The 21864-nt window shown below is 43.9% G+C and overlaps 1 protein-coding gene across 5 annotated transcripts; it reads right to left on the reverse strand.

Annotated features, from left to right (window-relative positions):
• Positions 1-141: 141 nt before the first annotated feature.
• On the reverse strand, positions 142-21614 carry atp7a (ATPase copper transporting alpha). Of its 5 annotated transcripts, XM_081713042.1 has the most exons (25): positions 19672-19801; positions 18639-18667; positions 17850-18017; positions 17299-17394; positions 16679-17156; positions 15845-16537; positions 15005-15205; positions 14328-14491; positions 14072-14233; positions 13293-13369; positions 12203-12425; positions 11887-12120; positions 10855-10949; positions 9687-9814; positions 9074-9228; positions 8472-8606; positions 7934-8128; positions 7437-7619; positions 7071-7317; positions 5445-5591; positions 5099-5241; positions 4380-4583; positions 4082-4199; positions 3039-3141; positions 142-2715 (listed from the first exon to the last, which is right to left on the reverse strand). In XM_081713042.1, exons 4-25 carry the CDS (start codon positions 17314-17316, stop codon positions 2442-2444), a joined length of 4377 nt encoding a protein of 1458 aa, XP_081569168.1. In that variant the 5' UTR covers positions 17317-17394; positions 17850-18017; positions 18639-18667; positions 19672-19801; the 3' UTR covers positions 142-2441. The 5 variants fall into 5 exon arrangements, 4 of the variants coding, with proteins under 4 accessions (XP_081569168.1, XP_026883643.2, XP_081569169.1 ...); XM_027027842.3 differs by lacking the exons at positions 17299-17394; positions 17850-18017; positions 18639-18667 and adding an exon at positions 21167-21613 and having other exon boundaries at positions 19672-19796; XM_081713043.1 differs by lacking the exons at positions 17299-17394; positions 17850-18017.
• Positions 21615-21864: the final 250 nt, after the last annotated feature.

Raw genomic sequence — 21864 nt, forward strand, 5'->3', positions numbered from 1 at the left:
TATAAAAATGCTTCCTTTGTTAGTTAAAGGCAACAATAATTTAAAAAAAAAGAAGATGTTTTAACAAAGTGGATGAGGACAGACTCCAGTAATAAAAGGAAGCAAATTAATCAGTTCTCCAAAAACACTGACAATAATACATAGGTGATACACTGAAGTTTATTGACTGAATGTTATGTAACTACAGAACATGTCAAACCCACACCAACGTCTTGTTCACTCCAGAATTCAGCCGAAACCTCGTGGTAAGAGGCGCAATAACTACAAAACCAGCCACGTGCACACTAACGAGTAAACACACTGATGTTGCACAGGGCCTCCACTTCAGCTCTACTCTGGCCTTTCTAATCCTTCAGAGTAAATCTATAAAAAAGGCACAGTACCAACCTCCCCTGTTCAGAACTCCCCCTGCCCCCCTTGGCATCTTTAACAGGATAATGTGAGAACGCGCAGGGCGGGACCATATCACGAGTTTATTATTCTGATAAAGGTACACATCCCAGAGGATACTGTAGAAGCATGTACACGTCTCCCTAGTGGCTGGTTAGAATACATCGTAAAACTGTCAGGGACTCTGCAAATTATTTTTAACCTGGTCTCATTATAGTCAGTTTCCAGGATATGTCCTTCCAATACAGGGACTAGGCTCTGGGCTCAATGTGACACAAACAAGAAACCCAAGCGCATGCCTGAAAAAACACAAGCATCTTCCCCTCAGAAGGTTTTCAAGTATACATGATTTTCAAATGCCCTTCTTCTTCTGGCTTTCATGAACTATTTTTACATTTTACAGCATTTATCTGATGCTTTTATCCAAAGTTACTTACAATTATGACTTGAGTACAACTTGAATAATTGAGGGTTATGGGTCTTGCTCAGGGGCCCAACAGTAGGGCTTGAACTGGCAACCATCTGAGTACTAGTCCAGTACCTTAACCACTGTATTTCATCCACATGGAGCAGGGTGAGCTGTAGTGTTTCCACTGTGAGAATCTGACCTTTCAGTAGAGTTGGGATAATGAAGGACACCGTAGGCAAATCTGTGCCTCTCCAGTTTTACACCGTGCCCATGTAATATGTAACATTAACACCGGATGCATCATTAACTGTCTGAAGTTAAAGGACCAGCTCAGCCCGTTATGCTATTATTGTCTAAATCTACGTTGGTCTGCCCTTTTCAGTCATGCGAGACTCTACGTGGATTGTGTTGTATTGGTGGGACCCAAATTCAGTTTCCTGTGATGTCACACCTACGGTCAGAATTGTCCACATGAGGACAGTGTCACTTATCGCCTGTCATGTCAGCCATTTTTTGTTACCCCATTTCTAAAACATAATTCAGCGTTTATTCCAACAATACTGTTTCGGTTTCTAATTTGTGACCAGTCCGAGTCGTCCCTGATAAGAGCTGATAAGAGATGTTAGTTGTGTCCTGACAAACAGTAGCAGAAACCCCCAAGACTGACACTGATACCGTTATGTTGCTAGTTATAGTTTAAAATAAAATAAAATAAAAATAAAATAAAAAACTAACTGGAAAAAGCTTTGTACTTTAAAGTCTTTTCCTTAGAGGATACTCAGTGTGCTGCTCTTACAAATGAACTCCTGGATCTCTACTGATTCCGACATGCACAATGTTCCAGTCACCGGGCCAAAAGGATTCAGTTCGGGGTTTGTTTTTTAAGGATAATTATGCACCGTTTTTAACAAGTAGCTCTTGTCATTTGCTCAACTTGTTGCTTCTTTTTCTTCCTTTTAAATAAATCGCAAAATCTTTTCTTTGGAATGTTTCATGTCTAGATAGTTGTCTTATCTGGACTAGGCTTAGTGCACAAAGTTCAGTCACTTCACCAGGGCCCTGAAAGGGCCAACATGGAGTTCATGGCCCCTGAGCAGATGCCATGAACTACAGCATGTTGTAATCAGTGTGACTCTGATGTTTAATTAAGCACCAAGCTGTGTTTATCAGGCCTGGACTACTGTAATGCATCCCATTCAGCAGGAGACAAGACTGACACTAAAAATATTTGGATAAATAAATCAAATTTTAACTTATATCGCTAGCTAAAATTGATCCATTACTTACATGATAAAGTATAAATAAAGGATATTATAAATATTCTTTTAATTAAAATCCTAAAGCTCAATAATATTCACAGAAATAAAAGGCTTCAATAGATTGGTTAAAATATGTCGTGCCCGAAATTCTTTGGGTTGACGTAGATTGTCTCTAGAGGGTGACCATCCCTCGTTTGGATGGGTTCCCCGCCTTTCCCGTCTTTCCCCGGGACGTGGCCCAAAGCTCCCTGCGCGTACAAACAGGGTTCCACAGGGACTGGAGGATGACCACTCCAGGGAAATTAACCACCGAGACATGTTGGCAACAAAGAGCCGCTCTGCTCCCTGCACTAGCCCCGCCCCCTCCGGCAAAGTCCCACCCCTCACACGACCTCCTCGTCGCAGTGTGTTCCGGACATGAGCAGCGAGTGCTTGTCAGCCTCGTTCAGGGCCATGCCGTTGAGGGAGTGCCTGTCAGAGCGCAGGGAGCTGATGGAGGCTCGGCTGTAGTTGACAATGCGGTCCAGCAGGCTCAGCTTGGGCGAGGGTCGCCGTAGCTCGCCCATGCCCACGTGAACGCTCACGTCCGATAGGCTGCCCTGCAGGCACTGGCCAGCCAACCGCTGTTCCAGCTTCTCAGCAGTTGGTTTAGTGTAACTACGGAAATAGGGACAAGGGGAGAGCAGACGTTACCCATGTTAGGAAACACACCGGGGTTTATCAGAGCTTCCTGAAAGGTCAGCTAACATGAGCTATACAGCTCTGGAAAAACATTAAAAAGACCGCTGCAAAATTACACATTTCTCTGATGCTACTGTTTATATGCAAGAGTAAAATGGACATTTTTGTTTTATTCTATAAAGTACAGACATTATTCAACTATTTAGAACTAATGAAATGTCATTTAGAGCATTTATTTGCAGAAACTGAGCCAAGCTTTAGTAACAGGGCTATGCTATAACCTGTGATGTATCTCTCACCATTTAAGCATAAGTGAGGAGAGGACCACAGAGACAGAGGAAGCAGCCATGGCAGCAGAACCCATCCAGGGCTGCAGGACCAGGCCTACAGGCAGAAACAGACCTGCACACGCACGCAGACACACACACACACACACACACACACACACACACACACACACACACACACACACACACACACACACACCTGTGTAACAGTACCAAGATCAGTACAGCAGAGTCAGCGTGGCCTCAGAGCCATTCACGTGATTAACATGTGATCTTGCAGCCAAAATAAATGGAGGTTTAGGCAAATGTCTTACAAAACAGCATCTTTAGCCTGCTGCTAATTTTTATGGTTGTGGGTCTTTTCCTAATAAGAATAACTTAATTTTTTTTTTTTTTGTAAAAAAAACTTTTAAATTATTCAGATGAACTTTCTGCAGAGCCACAGTACACCCCGAGATGACAGCATCAACAGTCACTCCTGTCTTCTAACAAGGGGGTAGGACTATAACAACCAAACTAAACTTAAAAGCAAAAAATGAAACACTGCTCGACCATTCAGATTTTAGGACCATAACTGTCCATTTTATAAAATAAAACGCTTCACACTGGTGAGGACTTATCGATCATCTCTCAACATCCTGATAACATCCTGAAGCTTTATGATATAACCAGCGCCAGCTGCACCCACAAGGTGGCGCCCTTTGCCCACTCGCTGGTCATCACTGACTGGCTACTCTCTAATTAAACAAAAGTCAGTGGAAGCCAGAGTTGGTCTTGGTCCCGGTGGCTGGAGCGTGTCCCATAGTGCTGTGCAGCCAAATGTCTGGGTATCCAAATACTTTCCTGATAAACGAGGATTCATGAATTCATTGTAAAACTAAGGTGAACATAGTTAATGCACAACATCATTGTTAAAATGATTTCTTCAGTTGTCAGGGTTTGGGGGCTGATGTGGTCTGACATCTAGTTGGCAAATACATTAAAAAATGTTACATTTACTTTCAAAGCAGAAACGTTGAACTTTTAAAGTCATGTGCACTTATGCATGTGCTCACCAGCCGCTATAGGAATTCCCACCAGATTGTAGATCAGTGCAAACACAAAGTTAATCCGGATTCTCTTCACTGTCTTCTTTGACAGGTCAATGCTGCCAACCACATCAAGCAGATCATTCTGTGAAGAAAGAGGTTCACAGAGTATCAGCACAACACAGCAATATACGGCACAAGATTAACTAACATTAATGGAAAGTTCTGTGCGTTCCAGCATGGCAGATGTATACACTCACCCTGATGAACACAAAGTGGTGGTGTGGTGCGTGTATGTTCCAGCGTGGTGGATGTATACACTCACCCTGATGAGCACCACGTCCGCTGCCTCGATGGCCACATCAGTGCCCGTGCCAATGGCAATGCCCACGTCGGCCATGGCGAGCGCGGGCGAGTCGTTCACCCCGTCACCCACCATGGCCACACGTTTCCCTGCCTGCTGCAGCTGCTCCACCTTTGCCACCTTGTGGGAGGGCAACACCTCTGCAAACACCTTCCTGATGCCCACCTGCCAGACACCAGGGGCATCACTTCAGCGCCAGCCAGGGCCTGTCTATGTCTATGGAGCTGGGCACTAAATCTCCACAGTCTGGACGAGGTACAGGGACGTTTTAAAGTAGATTTATGAGGGCTGCATATGATTATGTAACAGGTGCATATGTTGTGATGTCAAAGCTGTTTTCACCGTCACTGTATTTAATGATATTTTTAAAAGGGTTTGGAGTCACACATCACCACCTGCTGAACAAAGTTAAGTGTTTTTTGCATAAAACTGCAGCTTCATTTCTCAGAGAAGTGCCAAGTTTAGGAGAACAGAGGGTTGAGCCGTCTGGGAGTTCACAGTGTTGCTTTTCAGAGCGGGCTCGCAGAGGAGAGGTGTGAACGTTAAACTGAACACAACATGGGCACGGCTGAGCGGTGGGTGGGGGTGTAGGTGGGGTTGTGTACGGGGTTTGAGGGTGGGGGTGTAGGGTTGGGTTGTGTACAGGGTTTGAGGTTGGGGTTGTATAGGGGGTTGTGCACCTGGGCGGCGATAGCTCGCGCCGTCTTGCTGTTGTCGCCGGTCATCAGCACCACCTCCAGGCCCATGGAGGTGAGGGTGTGGACCGCCAACTCCGCCTCCGGCTTCACCATGTCTGCTATGGCAACCATGGCACACAGCACGCCTGAGCAGGATGGGAAACACACAGGGGAACATGACACAGAGGCACGTGGGAGTTGCACACAGAACATGCTGTCACACGTGCGGGATAAATGTGTTGTCACCTAACAAAACCAAAACCCAACCCTGAAGCCGGGATCTAGTCCTGAATGCGGGACACATAAACCCCGGTGTAGGGACGGTGAAGATAAAGTAGACTCTACTCACCGTCCACAGCCACCAGCACAGACGTGCGTCCTCTCCGCTCATGCTCCGTCATGGCCTCGTCCACCTCAGGACGGATGTGCAGCGCGTTACGTCTCATCCACTCCCTGTTCCCAATCAGAACCGTATACGAGGCTGTCTGCAGCAAAGCTGACACACACACACCCCTAGCTTTACTACTGAGGACAGTAAATTGTGATATGATGAAGAACTTACACATTACAATAGAAACAACTTGAGGCCTCTCAATGTGAAAAGAGAGATGGCACATTAATGATAAAAAGGTATTTAAGTAATCACATTTGCAAATTTGCAATACAATGTTAAGTTTTTGGGAAATTTGAATATCATCCCCCCCATTTTCCCCCTTCAGTCCAGTAGGCAATCATAAAGTACAACAGTATAGTCTTCAGTACAATACAACATGGTGAAGGTATTGGACTAGTAATCAGAAGGTTGCAGTTTCAAGCCCCACCACTGCCAGGTTGCCATTGTTGGGTCCTTGAGCAAGTCCCTTAACCCTCAATTACACAAGTTCTGTTCAATCATAATTGTAAGTCTCTTTGGATAAAAGCGACAGATAAAACACTGTAAATGTACATGTAGTAATAGCTGTGATCAGCATTAATACATAAGGCACCACCAAGGTGCAACGAGACCGTCCCGCCTGCTGTTAAGTTCTCCATTTCAACACGGTAGCAGATTCCCAGTAGTAGCTTTGGTGTGTGAACCTTGGTTTGTTTGATAGTTAATCCAGATAGGTTCAGCCTTTTCAGTTTCTCTAATGCAAAGTTTCCTGTCCAGAGATAACAGGCAGGTGAAAGGCATGGGGCTGGGGGCATGTGAGGTCAGACCACAGACATTCTCCACCTCTAGTGAACTACTGTTTGAGCAGGTGATAAAGATTCAGAAAACTCTTATGTGCTGAAAAGGCTCTATAGTTCAACCAGTTAGACTAAGGAGACTGATGTTTTTGAGGAATTATATTATATCAGCATGAGGTTGATGGAGACACTGTGAACATCAGGTCCTAACCTAACTGGCTTTAGCTAACGGTCCAGTAACGATGACGGTGATAGGTTGGTGCCTCTGCCAGCATTAAACAGGTCTGACCACTTGCCACTGGTGAGAAGATGAGCAGTGGGGTTCTTTTATGATAACTGGACCCATTGGATAAACCCAGTATTCCACAAAACCCAAAACAATTTAACAGATTAAACATGTATCCCCCGATCAAGAAGCTACTTCTGCGTGTAATCCATCTTTTTCAAAGATAGGGATTATGTTATGCGATCTTAAGGAAGGTTTCCATAAATGTCTTTCCTCCCCGAGATAAACCTGTCATGATATTTCCCTAGCCTGTTCCCACATTAGTTATGGTTTGAATTCGACATGTTTCTGAGCACATTTACAGTGAAGTTGAAGAGTTTTGAAAAGGGGAATTATAAGTAAACAAAGATTAGCTACAAGGAGGCCCAACACTGTGTGTTCTCAGCATTCTCACCATTATAAAGGATACTAGAGTTGATTAGACATCATTTTTAAATGAATATAACACTCAGTTACAGGAGATCCATAGGTGAGTAAATGTTGGAGTGGCCGGCCATAAGTGGGGCGTGACAGACTCACTGAGCGGCTCTGGGTCGATGAGCGGGTGTGCGATGGTGCTGGTTCTGGGGTCCTCGATGAGCGGGTGTGCATTGACACTGGTTCTGGGGTTGTTGATCTGTACCAGTGTGGGGCCAAGCTGCTTCTCCTCACTGTCTCTGTCTTCCATCCTCAGAAGGTGCTTGGTGTTACTCACCCGACACCTGACACCGCAGCCTGGCACCGCCTGGAAGTCCGTGCAGATGCCCAAAGATTCCGTGCCCAGCTCCTGAATACGGAAGTTACCTAGTAACCAAGCTCCACCTGACTCCGCCCACCCAACAGCGGGCAGGATAGACAGGCGCGTGAATCTAAGTGGCAGTGAGGATGGTAAACACACGGGCAAACCTGTTTGCAGAAGCGGGTAATGGCAGCCCCTAGTGGATGCTCGCTGTTGTTCTCCGCCGTGCCCACAATGGCCAGGAGTCCTGAGCGGGGCATCCGGTTCCCCTCCACCAACACCTTCACCTGCACCACCCTGGGCGCGCCGTATGTGATGGTGCCCGTTTTGTCAAACACCACGGACTGAATCTGTGAGAAAGAGCGCACTTCATTCCCTTCTCCCACTCCACACATTCTGTGTACATCTGTACATTGAAAACAGTAAAAACAAACCAAAAACAAAAACACTTTCTTGTGTGACTGAACACAGCCACTCAAACACTCCACACAGGATATATTAAAATAAACAAATGGATAATAATAAAAAAAAAAAAAAGACAGATACAACAGGCCTACTGTTAAGACATAAGCCTCCTGTGAAGTAAAGCCTTTAGATCTCAGTGATGTGACAAATCTGTCTGGATGCAGTCCTCTCGGACCCGTGCGGTCCGTCCCACCCTCACCTTATGCGCCATTTCCAGGGGTTCTCCTCCTTTGATGAGGATCCCGTTCTGAGCGCCAACCCCTGTGCCCACCATCACTGCTGTTGGGGTTGCCAGGCCCAGAGAGCAGGGGCAGGCAATGCACAGCACAGTAATGGAGGCCTGGAAGGCAAAGCGTACGATGGCCTCCGTCTCAGACACGCTCTTATCGTATCCCTGCAGAGACATCCACAATTGAGTTCAAAGCTCAGGGTCATGGCACCTTACAGGTCCACCATGTAAACATAAAAGAGCTAACCTTTCCACAGTACAACAATCTTTACTATACATTGAGGTCAGAGTACAGATTCATGTACTGCTGTTATGTAATGCAACAGACTTATCATAAAATCCACAAACTGCACCCTACAGGTTATAATCCAGGCTAATCTTCCACCGTGTATCAAGACCATACACATTCATTCAGGAGAAGACCATTTAACAGGCAAAGAGGTGTGTCTGGAATGGTTGGGCCCAGATTGGGGGGGGCTGTTTGCATTGTTTTCCCTGCAACACTCACAGGGAAGTATTTCTTCACCAGAGAGAAGTTAACAAAGCCGATGGCGATCCAGGAGACGAGGGTCAGCACAGAGACAGCCACGATGAAGGGCACGAAATAGCCGCTGATCTTATCGGCAAACTGCTGGATAGGAGCCTGGAGTGAGGCGTGGAGTGCACAGAGGACAGGCAGGTCAGAACACAGACTCGGGAGGGACGTGGTTTTGGTACGCACATGCCAGTAAACACGCTCGATAAAGCAAGCACAAGCGTTTGACAGCAAATACAGCTGCTGTTGCACTCAAATAAGACAGAGAAGCTCAGAGAACAGGAAAAAGAGAGGAAGCTATCACAAATCTGTCAGCAGTGTTGCCACTGGAATCTGAAGAGACAATGTGAAAATGACAAAAATAAATATGCAAATAAATAAATAAATAGATAGATATCTCACAACATAAAAAACGAACTGAAACTACTGCAAGTCACTTTATTCTTTAGCAGACGCCTACATATTTGGCACGTTAAACCCAGCACATATCTACTTAAGGTAACACAAAGCCGTGTTGTAGAAACATTTCGTCTCCTAATCATGGGATGGTATAGGAGCTCCTCTGATGGCCACACCTTTGAGGTCTGTGCATCCTCCACCAGCTTGACGATCTGGGAGAGGGTGGTGTCCATGCCCACGTGCGTGGCTCGGATCAGGAGGGAGCCATTCTGGTTGATGGAGCCAGCGATGACTGTGCTGCCAGGTTTCTTAGTGACGGGCATGGCTTCACCTAGAGAACCACAGAGTGCTTTAACTATCATCTCCCACTGGGCAGTAGTAGCTCAGTGGTTAAGGTACTTGACTTGTAATCAGAAGGTTGCAGGTTCAAGTCCCACCACTATGTTTCCACTGTTGGGCTCCTGAGCAAGACCCTTAACCCTCAAATGACTAAAGTTATACTCAGTCATAATTGTAACTTTGGATAAAACGCATCAGCTAAATGCCGTAAATGTCTCCTCATGTTTCAACACCCAGACAGCACTGGGATAAAGTCAATTCATATTACAGTTTAACTTTGTTAACCAAGTCAAAAAACAAAGTTAATTATTGATTAATTACCAATTAATTAGGGACTACCTCGCAATTGCTGGAAAATGAGCTGGACAGTTAAACAGACTTTTAGGACTTTTTTTAACCTCTTTTGTAACCTCTGTGCGTTACACGTAGGACATGACGTCCAAGGCTAACCTGTGATGAGGGACTCGTCTGCCATCGAATGTCCCTCAATCACCGTCCCATCGACCGGAAACTTTCCCCCGGGGACCACCTTCACCACATCACCCCTCTGAACCAGGTCCACATCCACCTGCTCCTCACTGACACAGACAGGGGGAGGGAGCAAGGGGCAGAGAGAGAGAGAGTGAGAGGGGGGAGAGAGAGAGAGAGAGAGAAAAAGAGAGATAGGGAGAAAGAGAGAGAGCGCGAGAGAGAGAAAGAGAGATAGGGAGGAAGAGAGAGAGAGAGAGAGAGAGAGAGGGAGAGAAAGAGAGAGATAGGGAGGAAGAAAGAGAGAGAGAGAGAGACAGACAGGGAGTATGAAACAGAGGAAGGAATAATGAAGGACAAAAGGAGAAAAAGAAAGATTTGATCTTTTGTTTCTCCTCTTATGTTCTGAACAGACGCAAGCACGTTCAGTCCCTCCGTCCATCACTCACACACTTACACACACACACACACACACTCACAGCAGAGTGTTCACCTCCCACACACCTGAGCCGTAAAGCTTCTTTGGCAGTGATCATATTTCAGCCAGCAGCAGCGTGACAAAATGACACACTGAATGAGGGAATTTATCTTTTGCCTGATCAGGACACTGATAAGAAAGAACCATGGCTAAGCAGCACAAGTATCTGAGACACTCTGAACTAGAAAATGAACCAGCGGAGGAGATAAATTGGAGGATCCTACTGGAGTTCTACTCAAGTTCAAGAACGAGAATTTAATGTGCCTGAAAACCACTCAACACAGTTTTTCTCTGGTCTCTGGTTTCCAATACAAATAACAGTGCTTACTTTACTTAAAATAATAGTACAGCAACTGGTGATGATAAATGTCAGAAATGCCTTAGAAACACTTTTGACCACAAAAATCAAAGATGGAACACTGACTGGATCCCAGACGGGGGTGGTGGGTGTGTCTAGAGAACAGAGGAACTAGAGAACTCAGGACGAGGCAGGAAAGGAGAGCGGGTGAAAGAACCAGAGTCCCATTGTGGCTTTGGCCGAGTCCTACAACCTAGGGGTGACTTTACACCTGAAGTCACAAAGAGGACATCACAGATAAGCCCAGAGTGCAGGAGAAGACTGAGTGGGGGCATGTTTGTTTTGTGTCCACAGGAGGGAAAAACAAGACGCACCTCAGAACCATCATGGTGTCTCTATGCAGGGTGACGACAGTGGCCTCGGTCGCCTGTAAGGACATCAGCTTGGACAGAGCCTCCGACGTCTTACTCTGTAGCATCAACCCCAAAGGACAAAAATGCCTATTAAAAACAACGGCCAACTTGCAGAAGCACATCGGCACGACTTTGCAAGTGAGAGCAACTGGTTCAAACAGTAACCAGTGTTATCACAGGAACGTCAGCCCTGCATTTTATCAACATCTGGAAGAGGGAAAATGTTTTCTATGTCCATATGCAGCCCAACACACTTCCAAACTCAAGTGAGCTTCCATCGGACTCTTTAACCTGATCCGGATTGAATTTACTATAAGGAGCAACAATTTAAACTGTGAAACAAATACTGTGATTTCAGAGCAACAAAGCCCACTGCCTCCTACTCACGTTACTATAAACCTGGAAAAGACGTAAACACACCCCCATCAGTAGAGAAGAGACGGTGTTCATGAACCAACAGTCACGCTCTGAATACTTACATTTACAGCGTTTAGCAGACACACTTATCCAGAGCGACTTACAAAAGTGCTTTGTCATTTCCTCATAGAATACATCCTAGTACAGTACAGTAGGTTAGAGTCCAAGATACCAATGAACTAGAATACTGTAGAAATACAGGGATCAGTACTGATGCCTAGAAGTGTGAAACACATATAATCTCTATAATATAATAACAGACAACAACCAGTGCAATAAACAAGTACTAGAGTTAGTCAACATCAGTGCAAAATACAAAACCCTACAATAAGCAGGGAATAATTTGTCTACTTAAACACTAGTTAATATTGAATAATTCTAGATAAAGTTGCCTTAGGATCATAGGTCATCGTAAGGTGAAATTGAAAAACATGCACATATATGATGGAGATGAGTGGGACTCAACAGTGGCAACCTGTCACTGATGGGACTTTAACTGGCAACCTTCTGATTCCAAGTCCAGTACCTTAATTATTGAGCTAATACTGTCCCCAAAAACACTGACCAGCGCAGTACCTTGGCTATCTGCTCCAGCCACCTGCCCAGGGAGATGAAGACAAAGAGCATGGGTGGGGTATCAAAGAAGGTGATGGGGTTGACTTTCGCCCTCTCGATCATGGCGACCATCAGGATGACTACGGAGTAGGTGAAGGCTATGGTGGTGGCCAGGACTATCAGCACATCCATGTTGGCTGTCCCGTGCGTCACAGCTCTGTATGCTTGGGTGTAGAAGTAACGTCCCCCTATGAACTGCAGAAAGACGGAGACCGTACATTAACTGCCTGGACAGTGTCCAGAAGACCATTCGGTACGGGCTGAACTCGGGACAAACCTGTACAGGCACGCAGAAGAGGAAGGACAGCAGGTTCATGATGGACAGGCCTGGGAGGAGCTGTCTCTCTAGGAACATGTGGGAGTGATACATCTGTCTGTCCTCAGCTGTGGCATTGTGGTGGTGAGACACCTCAATCATGTGATCCACCACCATCATATAGATCATCATCCCCATGACAGGGACGCAGAACACCAGGCTGATGAGGAAGGACTTCCTCCATCTGGGGACAAAAGAAACCATAAATATGGTATATATTAAACAATACACACACACACACACACGTTTCTCTTTCTCTGACTCTCTCGCTCTCACACACAAAAATGCTTTTGTAATTCATTTAATTGACAGAAATTACCCGATTGTGCTAGGTTAAGATTCTAAACGAAACATCAGCGAAGGGCAATTTCATCATTAACACAGTGTCACGCTCCCATCCCTGTGCTTCCCCTGTCTCCATGGTAACTGGTTTACTTCCGTGTTTTCTCATTCTCATTTGGTTTGTTCTCCACCCTTAATTATGTCCAGCTGTTTCTACTTCTCTCCTGTTATCTTTCCTATTTGAACCCCTCTGGTGTTTCGCTTTTCTCCGTTTGCTTATGCAATTATGGATTCCCTTTGTCTTAGCCTGGTTTCTGTTTCTGTGTTCCTCGTTTATTTAGGTTATTTAGCTCTATCTGTGTTTCGTCTGTGTTCAACAATAATCCATTAGTCTCCTTGCTCCTTTGTTTTACTTCAATTTATAGTCGCGTGTATGAAACGTTTAGTGCTTTCTTGTTTCGTATGGTTATTCTGGGAACCGTTATTCTCTTGTTTTGTGTTTTCTGTTTGTTATTAAACTCATTCCCTTTTTAGTCACTCCCTGCTGCCAGTTAGTCAGGTCATATAACAGACTCTGTACTTTCTCATACGATACAAGGCATTACTACCAAAGGCTTAAATTATGTTTAATGTTCAGAATATTCTGAAAATTATACCACAAAATTTTACAAACTTTTTTTTTTTTTTTACTCAGGAAAAAATGCAGCAGGGTGTGTGTTACCACAGATTACTATCAGACAGTAAATGAACCATGTGGGCTATCACTTACTGCTGTATCTCTCTGCTGTGGTCCAGATGACTTCCTGAGCGATCCTTTTTCACCAGATACGCTTCAAAGCCTAAATTCTGTCAAACAAAAAGCGTTTTGGGGTCACTGCACGTCAGTTCACCCAGGCCTCCCAGTTCCTGCCACAAACTTTCTTGAGAAAACAAAAATCAGGTAAAAACTTCTATTAAATTCATGACACCTTTCAAAATCCTACATGTCTGCTCTAAATACTTTTTAGTTATAAATTTCTGAATTTGCCATTCTTAGTACGTGTATTCGAACAATCACCCACTGCCTGTTGGTTGAAATTTCTACTGAACATCCAAGAATCACTAAGGACCATTTACAACATATATTCATAAATATGTTGCTGAATGTTTTACTGTAATAAAATTTATAAACATAATTTCATTTTCTAAAATTATTTTGTACTACATTACTCTATAAATTTAGTCATTGTCTGTAAACAAGCATTTCTTGCATTTGTAATGTGAACAAATCCAGAGGAACAGGAAATGAAATATGAGAAATTAAAACTTTATTAAAAATGAGAAGTCCTAACAGTCCGTCTGAAAAAAGCTGTATTTGATTAACTGTGTAGGCTGTGGACTACCGTGTAGTGTAGCCTGCCTTGTATTTGACTAACTGTGTAGGCTGTGGACTACTGTGTAGTCTAGCCTGTCTTGTATTTGACTAACTCTGCAGGGACTGTGTCCTGTGTACAGTGTATTTTACTAGCCATGTAACTAATAAAATGTGGTACAATATGTCAATCTCACCTCCAACAGCCTAATGACATCCCGTGGGCCCGTCACCTCCGGGTCATACTTGACGTGGGCTTTGTTGGTTGCCAAGGCAACAGAAGCATAGACGATGCCTTTCTGTTTCATGAGGTTGGACTCGATTTTGTGAACACAGGAGGCACACGTCATCCCTCTGACCTGTTGGTCACACACAAAAAGCGCTCACGTTTTACCCTGGAGACCCTGAGCCTTACACTCTACCCCACCACCGTGTTATGAGGCAGGAACCAACCACGAGCTCTAGGTTGCCATCGGAGCCGTCGTAGTTCTCCATGACGGAGGCGGTGAAGCCCAGCTCCCTGATGCACTCGGCTATCCTCAGTGGGTCGATGGTGGCCGGGTTGTAGCGGACCTCAGCTTTGCTGGCCATTAGCGCCACCAACACAGAGTGAACCCCTTCAAACCAATCACAATTTAGTTCAGATTACAACACACAGCAAGGCCACCGACCACAAACGCACTCACACACATCAATGAAAACCAGCATGACTCAGAATTTCAACATCACTGCTAAATACAACACTGACAGAATGGACCACTAGAAAAACACTATTTTTATTCGAAAAATGGTTCATTTATGAAGCAAAAGCGATGCATCTAGCATGAGGTTTATCTCTTCCTGTTTGACTTTAAAATAACTCCAGTCTATTGTAAAGCTCATGATGTCTGCTTAGAGCAATTATACTTGCAAAAGGGTGACCGGTTCTCACAGGAGTCAAGTTTCAAGATCTAGTACAAAAGTTCAGTGAAATTTAAGGCAGCACATACTGCTGCTAACAACAAAGCTCACAAAAACGCTGCAGGTGTCCATCCACTCACTGTCCACAACACTCACAAGACTAGCGGCTGTAGCAGGACTTTTGGGAAAGCTCGCCCGCCCGCCGTGGTCATAAACTCTGCTGAGCTCACCCTGTTCGTTTTTCAGGTTCCTCTCGATGTTGGCCACACATGAGGCACAGGTCATGCCCCCGATCTGGATGAAACACTTAGAATGTTTGTTTGCTGGTGACTCGACATCACTCTCCACTTCCTTCCCCTTTACGGGGGATGCAGGGGAGACACGCTCAGACGGAGAACTCTGGGACACTGCGGCCACCAGTGAATTCGTCTCTGTTTACCACACAGACAAGAAATTCAAGAAGAGGGTGTGCTTAGTTTAACTGTAAGAAATGAGTGGGCAGTATTATTTATACTGGAATCTAAAGAGAACCATACAAACATGTTATTTAGCATTTAGAGTAGTTTACATGGTTTTAGGGTGTTTTTTTTTTCTTGGAAAAAGCTTGATTTTAAAAACACTTTTAAAGATGATGCAAAACTTATGTCCTGCAGTTATACCATTTGGAAGGCCATTTTAGGTAAACGCGAAACAAAAAAAAAAAAAAAAACACCTCAAATAATTTTACACTACTCTATAATATAAGAATAGAAATATGTTTTTGAAGTTAAGTGCAGGAATATTTCAGTGTTCAGTCAGATTAACCTCATGCAAACTGGCAGCACAATCTTTTTAATGACTTGGCTGACCAAGAAATTCAGAGTGGCCACAATAAATCCATATAGTCAGAAATCAGAAATCAGAACTCTTCCAATAAGGAGCAATGTATTATTTCTGGACATAAATTAAAACACTAGACAGTGAAACTTATTCTACAATGGGCCTTAATCAAAGGATGCTACACTTTAGCATTTGTTATAATAAAATCCAGATCGTAAGTCAAAATAACCAAATTTAAGAGCACAGCTCACCAGGCAGAAAAGCATCAAATCCCATCTCCTCAATGGCCGCGCGGAGCTCCTCTGGCGTGGTTACCAAGGGATCGTACTCGAACGTCCCCTGATGATTGGCCAGAGACACCTGCGCAGACCTGACGCCCTTCCTCTGAGAGATGGTGTCCTCGATGGTCTGCACACAGCTATTACAGGTCATGCCCTCAATGTGGACCTGCAGTACGGTAGCCAGGGGCTGTAGGAAGGCGGGCTTAGGGGAAGACACAAGGGCCCTCTGTGAGGGGGACGTGGGGGAGCCAAGATGGGCCACAAACTTCCCCGGAGGCAGAGCCTCCACAGCCTTCTGCAGATCCGCTGCAGTAGATAGGGCTGGGTCATGCTGGATGACAGCCTGTCCTTTCTCCAACGACACCTGCACAGAACTGACCCCCGGCAGCTTGGCGATATTGTCCTGGATGTTCACTACGCAGGAGTTGCAGCGCATTCCCTTCACATCCATCAGTGTGGTGGTGGTGGAGGTGCTCTCCTCAGAAGAGTCGGGTGTCTGACGCGTGGTACTCAGCAGGCGGTCCACCATAGACAGCTGTACCTGACGGGGCTTGGATTTCACAAACGCCTTGAAGCCTGCCATACCGATCTGGTTTCTAATCTCGTCCACTGAGATTAGGTAAGGTAAGTACAGCACCGTGGCCTCCTGGGACTCTAGACCAACTAACCACAAATAAAAACATAGTTTACAAAGTTAGGATGCCAAGTAAGTCATTATATTTGGGAAAGGCATAATTTTGGACAAAAGAAACATCTGCTAAATGACAATACAGTCTATCTTTAATTGAAATCAAATTTAATCACCTTTAATCTTCTCCACCCCTTTTAATTTGCCAATTTTGCCCTCGATGGTGGTGGTGCAGGACAGACAGACCATCCCCTCAATGCGCATTTTTACCACTTCCACCCTGCCGGAGCTGTGAGGCCCTGACCTCTCTGTGGAGTTCGCGACTAGGCCGGATTCCTGGCCAAGCCCGCCCAGCGCCTCTGCAAGCTTCTCTGTGCTCACCAGAGCAGGCACAAACGTGACGGCCAGGCCCTTGCTGTCGCCGCTCTGCTGGAACTCCAGTACCCCCTTCAGATGGGCCAGAGCCTGACGCTGGACCTCCGGGACGCTGCCGCCCGTGGGGACCACTCGTGTTTCTGTCGGAACGGCCACAGCCGGGGTGGCGTTGGCCATATCTGCTTCGAAGCCCATGTCCTCGATGGCATCCGCTAAAGATTGCAGGCTGTGAAGCCCCTGGTCATATATTACTGTGGCATTCTTATGTTCCAAGGACACCTGCAGAACAAGATGTGCAACAGGGTGAGGAATGCAGTGACCTTGACTTTCACTGGGTCCTGGACACTCTCCAGAATGTTTCACTGCCCTATAAGAGCCCTGAAAAGTTGTAAAATAGCAAACCTGGCAGGGACGTGCATACCTGAGTACCTCCAGACATGTCTGTTCTACCCTCCCACTGAACTCTATGCTCTCCCTCGCAAAGATGGAGCTTGTGAGTCACACACGGTTGCCAGATCTACAACGAGCACAGTGATTGTGAAAGCAGCTAGTCAGCACGTGCCTGAGGAGGGCCAGCTTAGAAAAAAGGAACGAAGGGTCAAGTGTGTCATGTGCTTTTCGGTTTGGAGGCCAAGCCCACATGGTGACCAGTGCAGCTGCACTGAATGCTGTTCTGGGTATTCAAATGATATAAACCAATTTAAATCCATCCAATGTGGTGGTTGCCAAGCCTGCTACAATATAATTGAAAGATATGCTGATATTGAATATTTGAATAAAAGTGCCATCTTAACCTCAATCTGTGGTTATTTATTCTCCTACAAGAAAATAATTGACTTCACTTTTAACGGACTTCAGTTAGGCATGACAATATATACAAATAATACAGTCACCTGGATGACTTAAGGTCTTTGTAACATGAAAACATTACGAGGTGCAGCTCAAAGGTTTTCCTAAGGAAAGCAGTCATACCGTCTCCAGGCTCACAAAAAGACACTAATGTGAAAAAGACATTAATGTGACGCTACTGATCACCGGTGGCAAAATCAGGTCCTGCTTTGCAAAGGTCAGTGCTCTCTTACGCATGCCTGCGTAATTCCTCACACACATAATCACGTTATCTGTGTGTTTGAGCTGGGTCTGCAGGGACGTGGAACAATAAAGCAAAGGGCAGAACAAGTTAACAACGATTTGACCGTATCCCTAAGCCACACTGACGAATGCCTGTTCCCAATTACATGACAGTGCCCAGGGGGAATACACTAGAAAATGTCATTAAGAGTTTTAACTCCTGGTCTGGCTATGCAGTGCCCTGATATCAAGGGTCCCGTTCATTAAATGATTCTTGGAAAACAGGAAAACAGAACCTATATACTGTTATCTTTAATATAGGTTTATACACACACTCATTGTGCATGTGTGTTACACACACGTTTTACACATTCTCTAGAGCATATGACTCTGTTTGTTCTCTATATATATACAGATTCCTGGTGTGACCCTACAGACTACTGCTGTAAAACATATCATAATTCATATGAAAACGTTATCAGGCCTGGGTATGGGAACAGAGCGTGAAACTCTGTCCTAACTGGTAGAATAAGAGTAGGGGACATTATTCTCCTGCGTGTTGGACGGCTCCTTCATACTGGCTAATCAGAGCCTTTTTACAAATCAAAGGCACACTGTAGCTACCAGCCCACTACGGTTAGTTGTACAGGGATTGTGAAATAGGTATTATATTGTCACATTATATTATACCTTTTACAATTATAAGTGCCACAAGATAGCTTTACACAGAACAATAAAACCCATTGGCACAGAAATCAGAATGTGTGAATAAAAGGAAGTTTAAAAGAAGGGAAAAGAGATCAAAATAATTAATGTTACAGGGGCATTTTTTCTCAATTAAAAGGCAGACTAAAAAAAAATGCTTTTATCTTAGCATTAAAAAAAAATAAATAAATTGCCCTTCCAATTTCTGCAGATTTACTGTAGATTAACAATATTTACTGTAGATTAACAATCTGTTACTGCAGATTAACAACAAAAATCAAAAGCACACATAAAACCCAGCTACAACACAAACCAAAAACATACATAAACCCAGCTACAACAACACAAGTGTCTGCCAGAGAACTGTCAACTCTTTCTTAAAATACAAACACACACACAGACAAACACACACACACACACACACACTTGTAAAAAGCATCTGAAAAGCTGAATCAACAACAGTTAATTTTACACTGAGTAAACTGGCTACCACCAGATAAACAAAACTAAATAAAAAGATCAATATATAGACATTTCTAGCCTTGCTAGATACCTCTATTAGAAACACCTAACAGCTCACTGTCTTAGCCAGTGATGTCAGCTGCCTGTCAATCTAGTTAAATGTTCTGTCACCTTTCCAGTTTATAAGATTTATTTTAAAATGTAATAATAAAATTATAATAATATAGTGACTAACCAAAATAATATGAAGACATCCATAATGTGCAGAGATGTTCTCTTTAGCATCTGTTCAGACTGATTTAGGCTAAATTGCATTAAACTGTGTTTTCCCTGTAGTTGTGATGTTATAAAATGGGAGATCTCAGACAATATCTTAGTAAACAACTACAGTATTTACATAATTATCAAGTCCTTGAAGAGATGGCTTATGTAAAATGGAGAACACTGAACACCATTTTCCCTGGGAGGTTCTCAAGATCTGGCGCTGTAAACTACTGCTACAAACCGGCCATAACAGATTTACAGTTTTGTGTTACAAGTAAGGCATCCTTTTTACCTTTATATGGATAATGCCTGGCTCTCTGCCAATCTGGCTCTCTATGGTCTGGACGCAGGAGTCACATGTCATCCCTTCCACCGGTACAGTCAGCGAGCACAAGTCCCCTCTTGAAGTCATGCTTCCTTTTGGTGGACAAGCACACCACAGGATGCACATTAACACTGAAGGTGAACACAATAATAATACAACCAGTAACACATTGGCAACGGATACAAGACGTGTCTTTGCTACGCAAATACCAGATATGGGCTTTAGAGTTCACATATGCATGATTTACATACCCTCCTTTCACCAGCCTTGTAGATCAACAAAAACACAGCCAACAGCTGAATTAAACATTTTGGAAGCCCCTCTTTTCCTACTGTCTCGGGAGGTTGTAAAACAATATATAAAACAATAATACCTTTTATTAAGACTGGTTAATAACAACATCCTTAGAAAACAACAGCATATGCAAGCGTAATGCTAAACCGTTAACTAGCCACCGGTCCAGTGGTCATATGCAGTATCTTAAATCAAAGGCGGCATCACGAGTCTTGACGTAAGGACAGTGAAGGTTTCTTTACAAAGAGCTCTTCTGACTAACGAGCATACACGACTTCTCCTTCTGTAAACCCCTCTCATCCAGGCCACCTCTGCAGTTTATACTCCAAGTTATCTAGCCTTGTTAACTCTTCTCCATAATGTTCTAAATCTAAATAATCTGAATGCATATATTTTCTGAATACATAAGGTACACTGTAAAACGGAAAACTAAGTCGTTTAACATCCATAATTGTATCATTGACGACGGTATTAACCCAAAGACTTAAATATCGGAGTAACACCGTCATGACGGTTGTGTTCTGTAGGTTAACCCTGTGCAGATATATTATCAATATTTAGAAAGCTAGGTTAACTGACCTTTACAGCATTATATAGGACAAGAATGGATATTTAGCTATATATATAACGTGAGCTAACTAGCTAAGGTTATTTCAGCTATTTTGATCAATCTTGATCTTTTTAGCCGTCTAAGCCTCAATAATGATTTGTAATGTTTGTTACAAGTAATGTTAGCCAAGATAGCTAAGTATTTTTAGCCAACTATAATAGCTAAAGCTATGTCTAATTAATCAAGGATTGTAAATCATATTAGCTAGCTAGCTAACTTACTTATAACAAGTTACTTACTGACAAGCATACATCTTACTGACAAAGTCTGACAGTCAATTACCGATTAAGTAGCCAGTAGTTTGTGCGAGAGTAGGTTACATAGGAAAGCTAGGTTAGCTAGCGAGCTACGTACAAACTCATGACAGCTAGCTAACTACTTCAGCTAACTAAATAAAAGTACAGCTAGGTTAGCAAAACCGGTTCCTTGTCGTCCGGTATAAAATTATCTAGAGTTAGATGACCAGAGCTAGCTAGGCACAGGAATCACTCAAGACAATAACAGCAGAGCAGGTATATATAATAACAAAACATGTAGCTTGTCAGCTATTTTAATTACCTTTTTAGAAGATGAAATCCGAGTATCCACACTTCTGTTAGATAGGTTAGCTAGCCGGAGCCCTGCAACAGTCCTCACACACTCGGCATGCTACTCAAGAGCTCTCCCTAGCTAACCCAACTCTCCTGTGATTGAAGTCCTTAAGAACAACCGCATTGAATAAAACATAACCAAATACCTAGACCAGTCAAATAAAGCACGTATTTCCGCGTGGCGGTCACTCCGCTGTCTTGTTCAGTCCTTTTGGAATTTGGGAATTTCAGCGGAATGACTTGGAAGAAGACACCTAGCTAAGCTAAACTAACCACCAGCAGCCTACCACCTCTACTGGCAGTCCTCCTCCAACTAGTGTGTCGGTGTGGAGCATCACACACTGCTAGCCGCGCAACACTGGCAAACTAATGTGTCGGTATAGACCAGCACACACTGCTTCCCGCACAATACTGGCAAACACAACTGCCTTCCAGATTTTTCTAAACTCCTCAGCAGTGCGCAACATCAGACCGATTGTAACTCTTTTTAAGTAAACGCATGACCGCTGCGTCAGTTACTGCGCTTTTGCAAATATTTTGTCACAATAGTAATTAATTTGGGAGCTAAACACAGTAAATTAACAAAGCCAGGAACCAGTATTTTAATATCTTAATTATTGTAGATTGAAAGTATGGTTATTTACTTATAATAATATATTATAATAT

Source organism: Electrophorus electricus, chromosome 4 (assembly GCF_041902795.1).
Source record: "Electrophorus electricus isolate QZ-2024a chromosome 4, ASM4190279v1, whole genome shotgun sequence".
NCBI lineage: Eukaryota > Metazoa > Chordata > Actinopteri > Gymnotiformes > Gymnotidae > Electrophorus > Electrophorus electricus.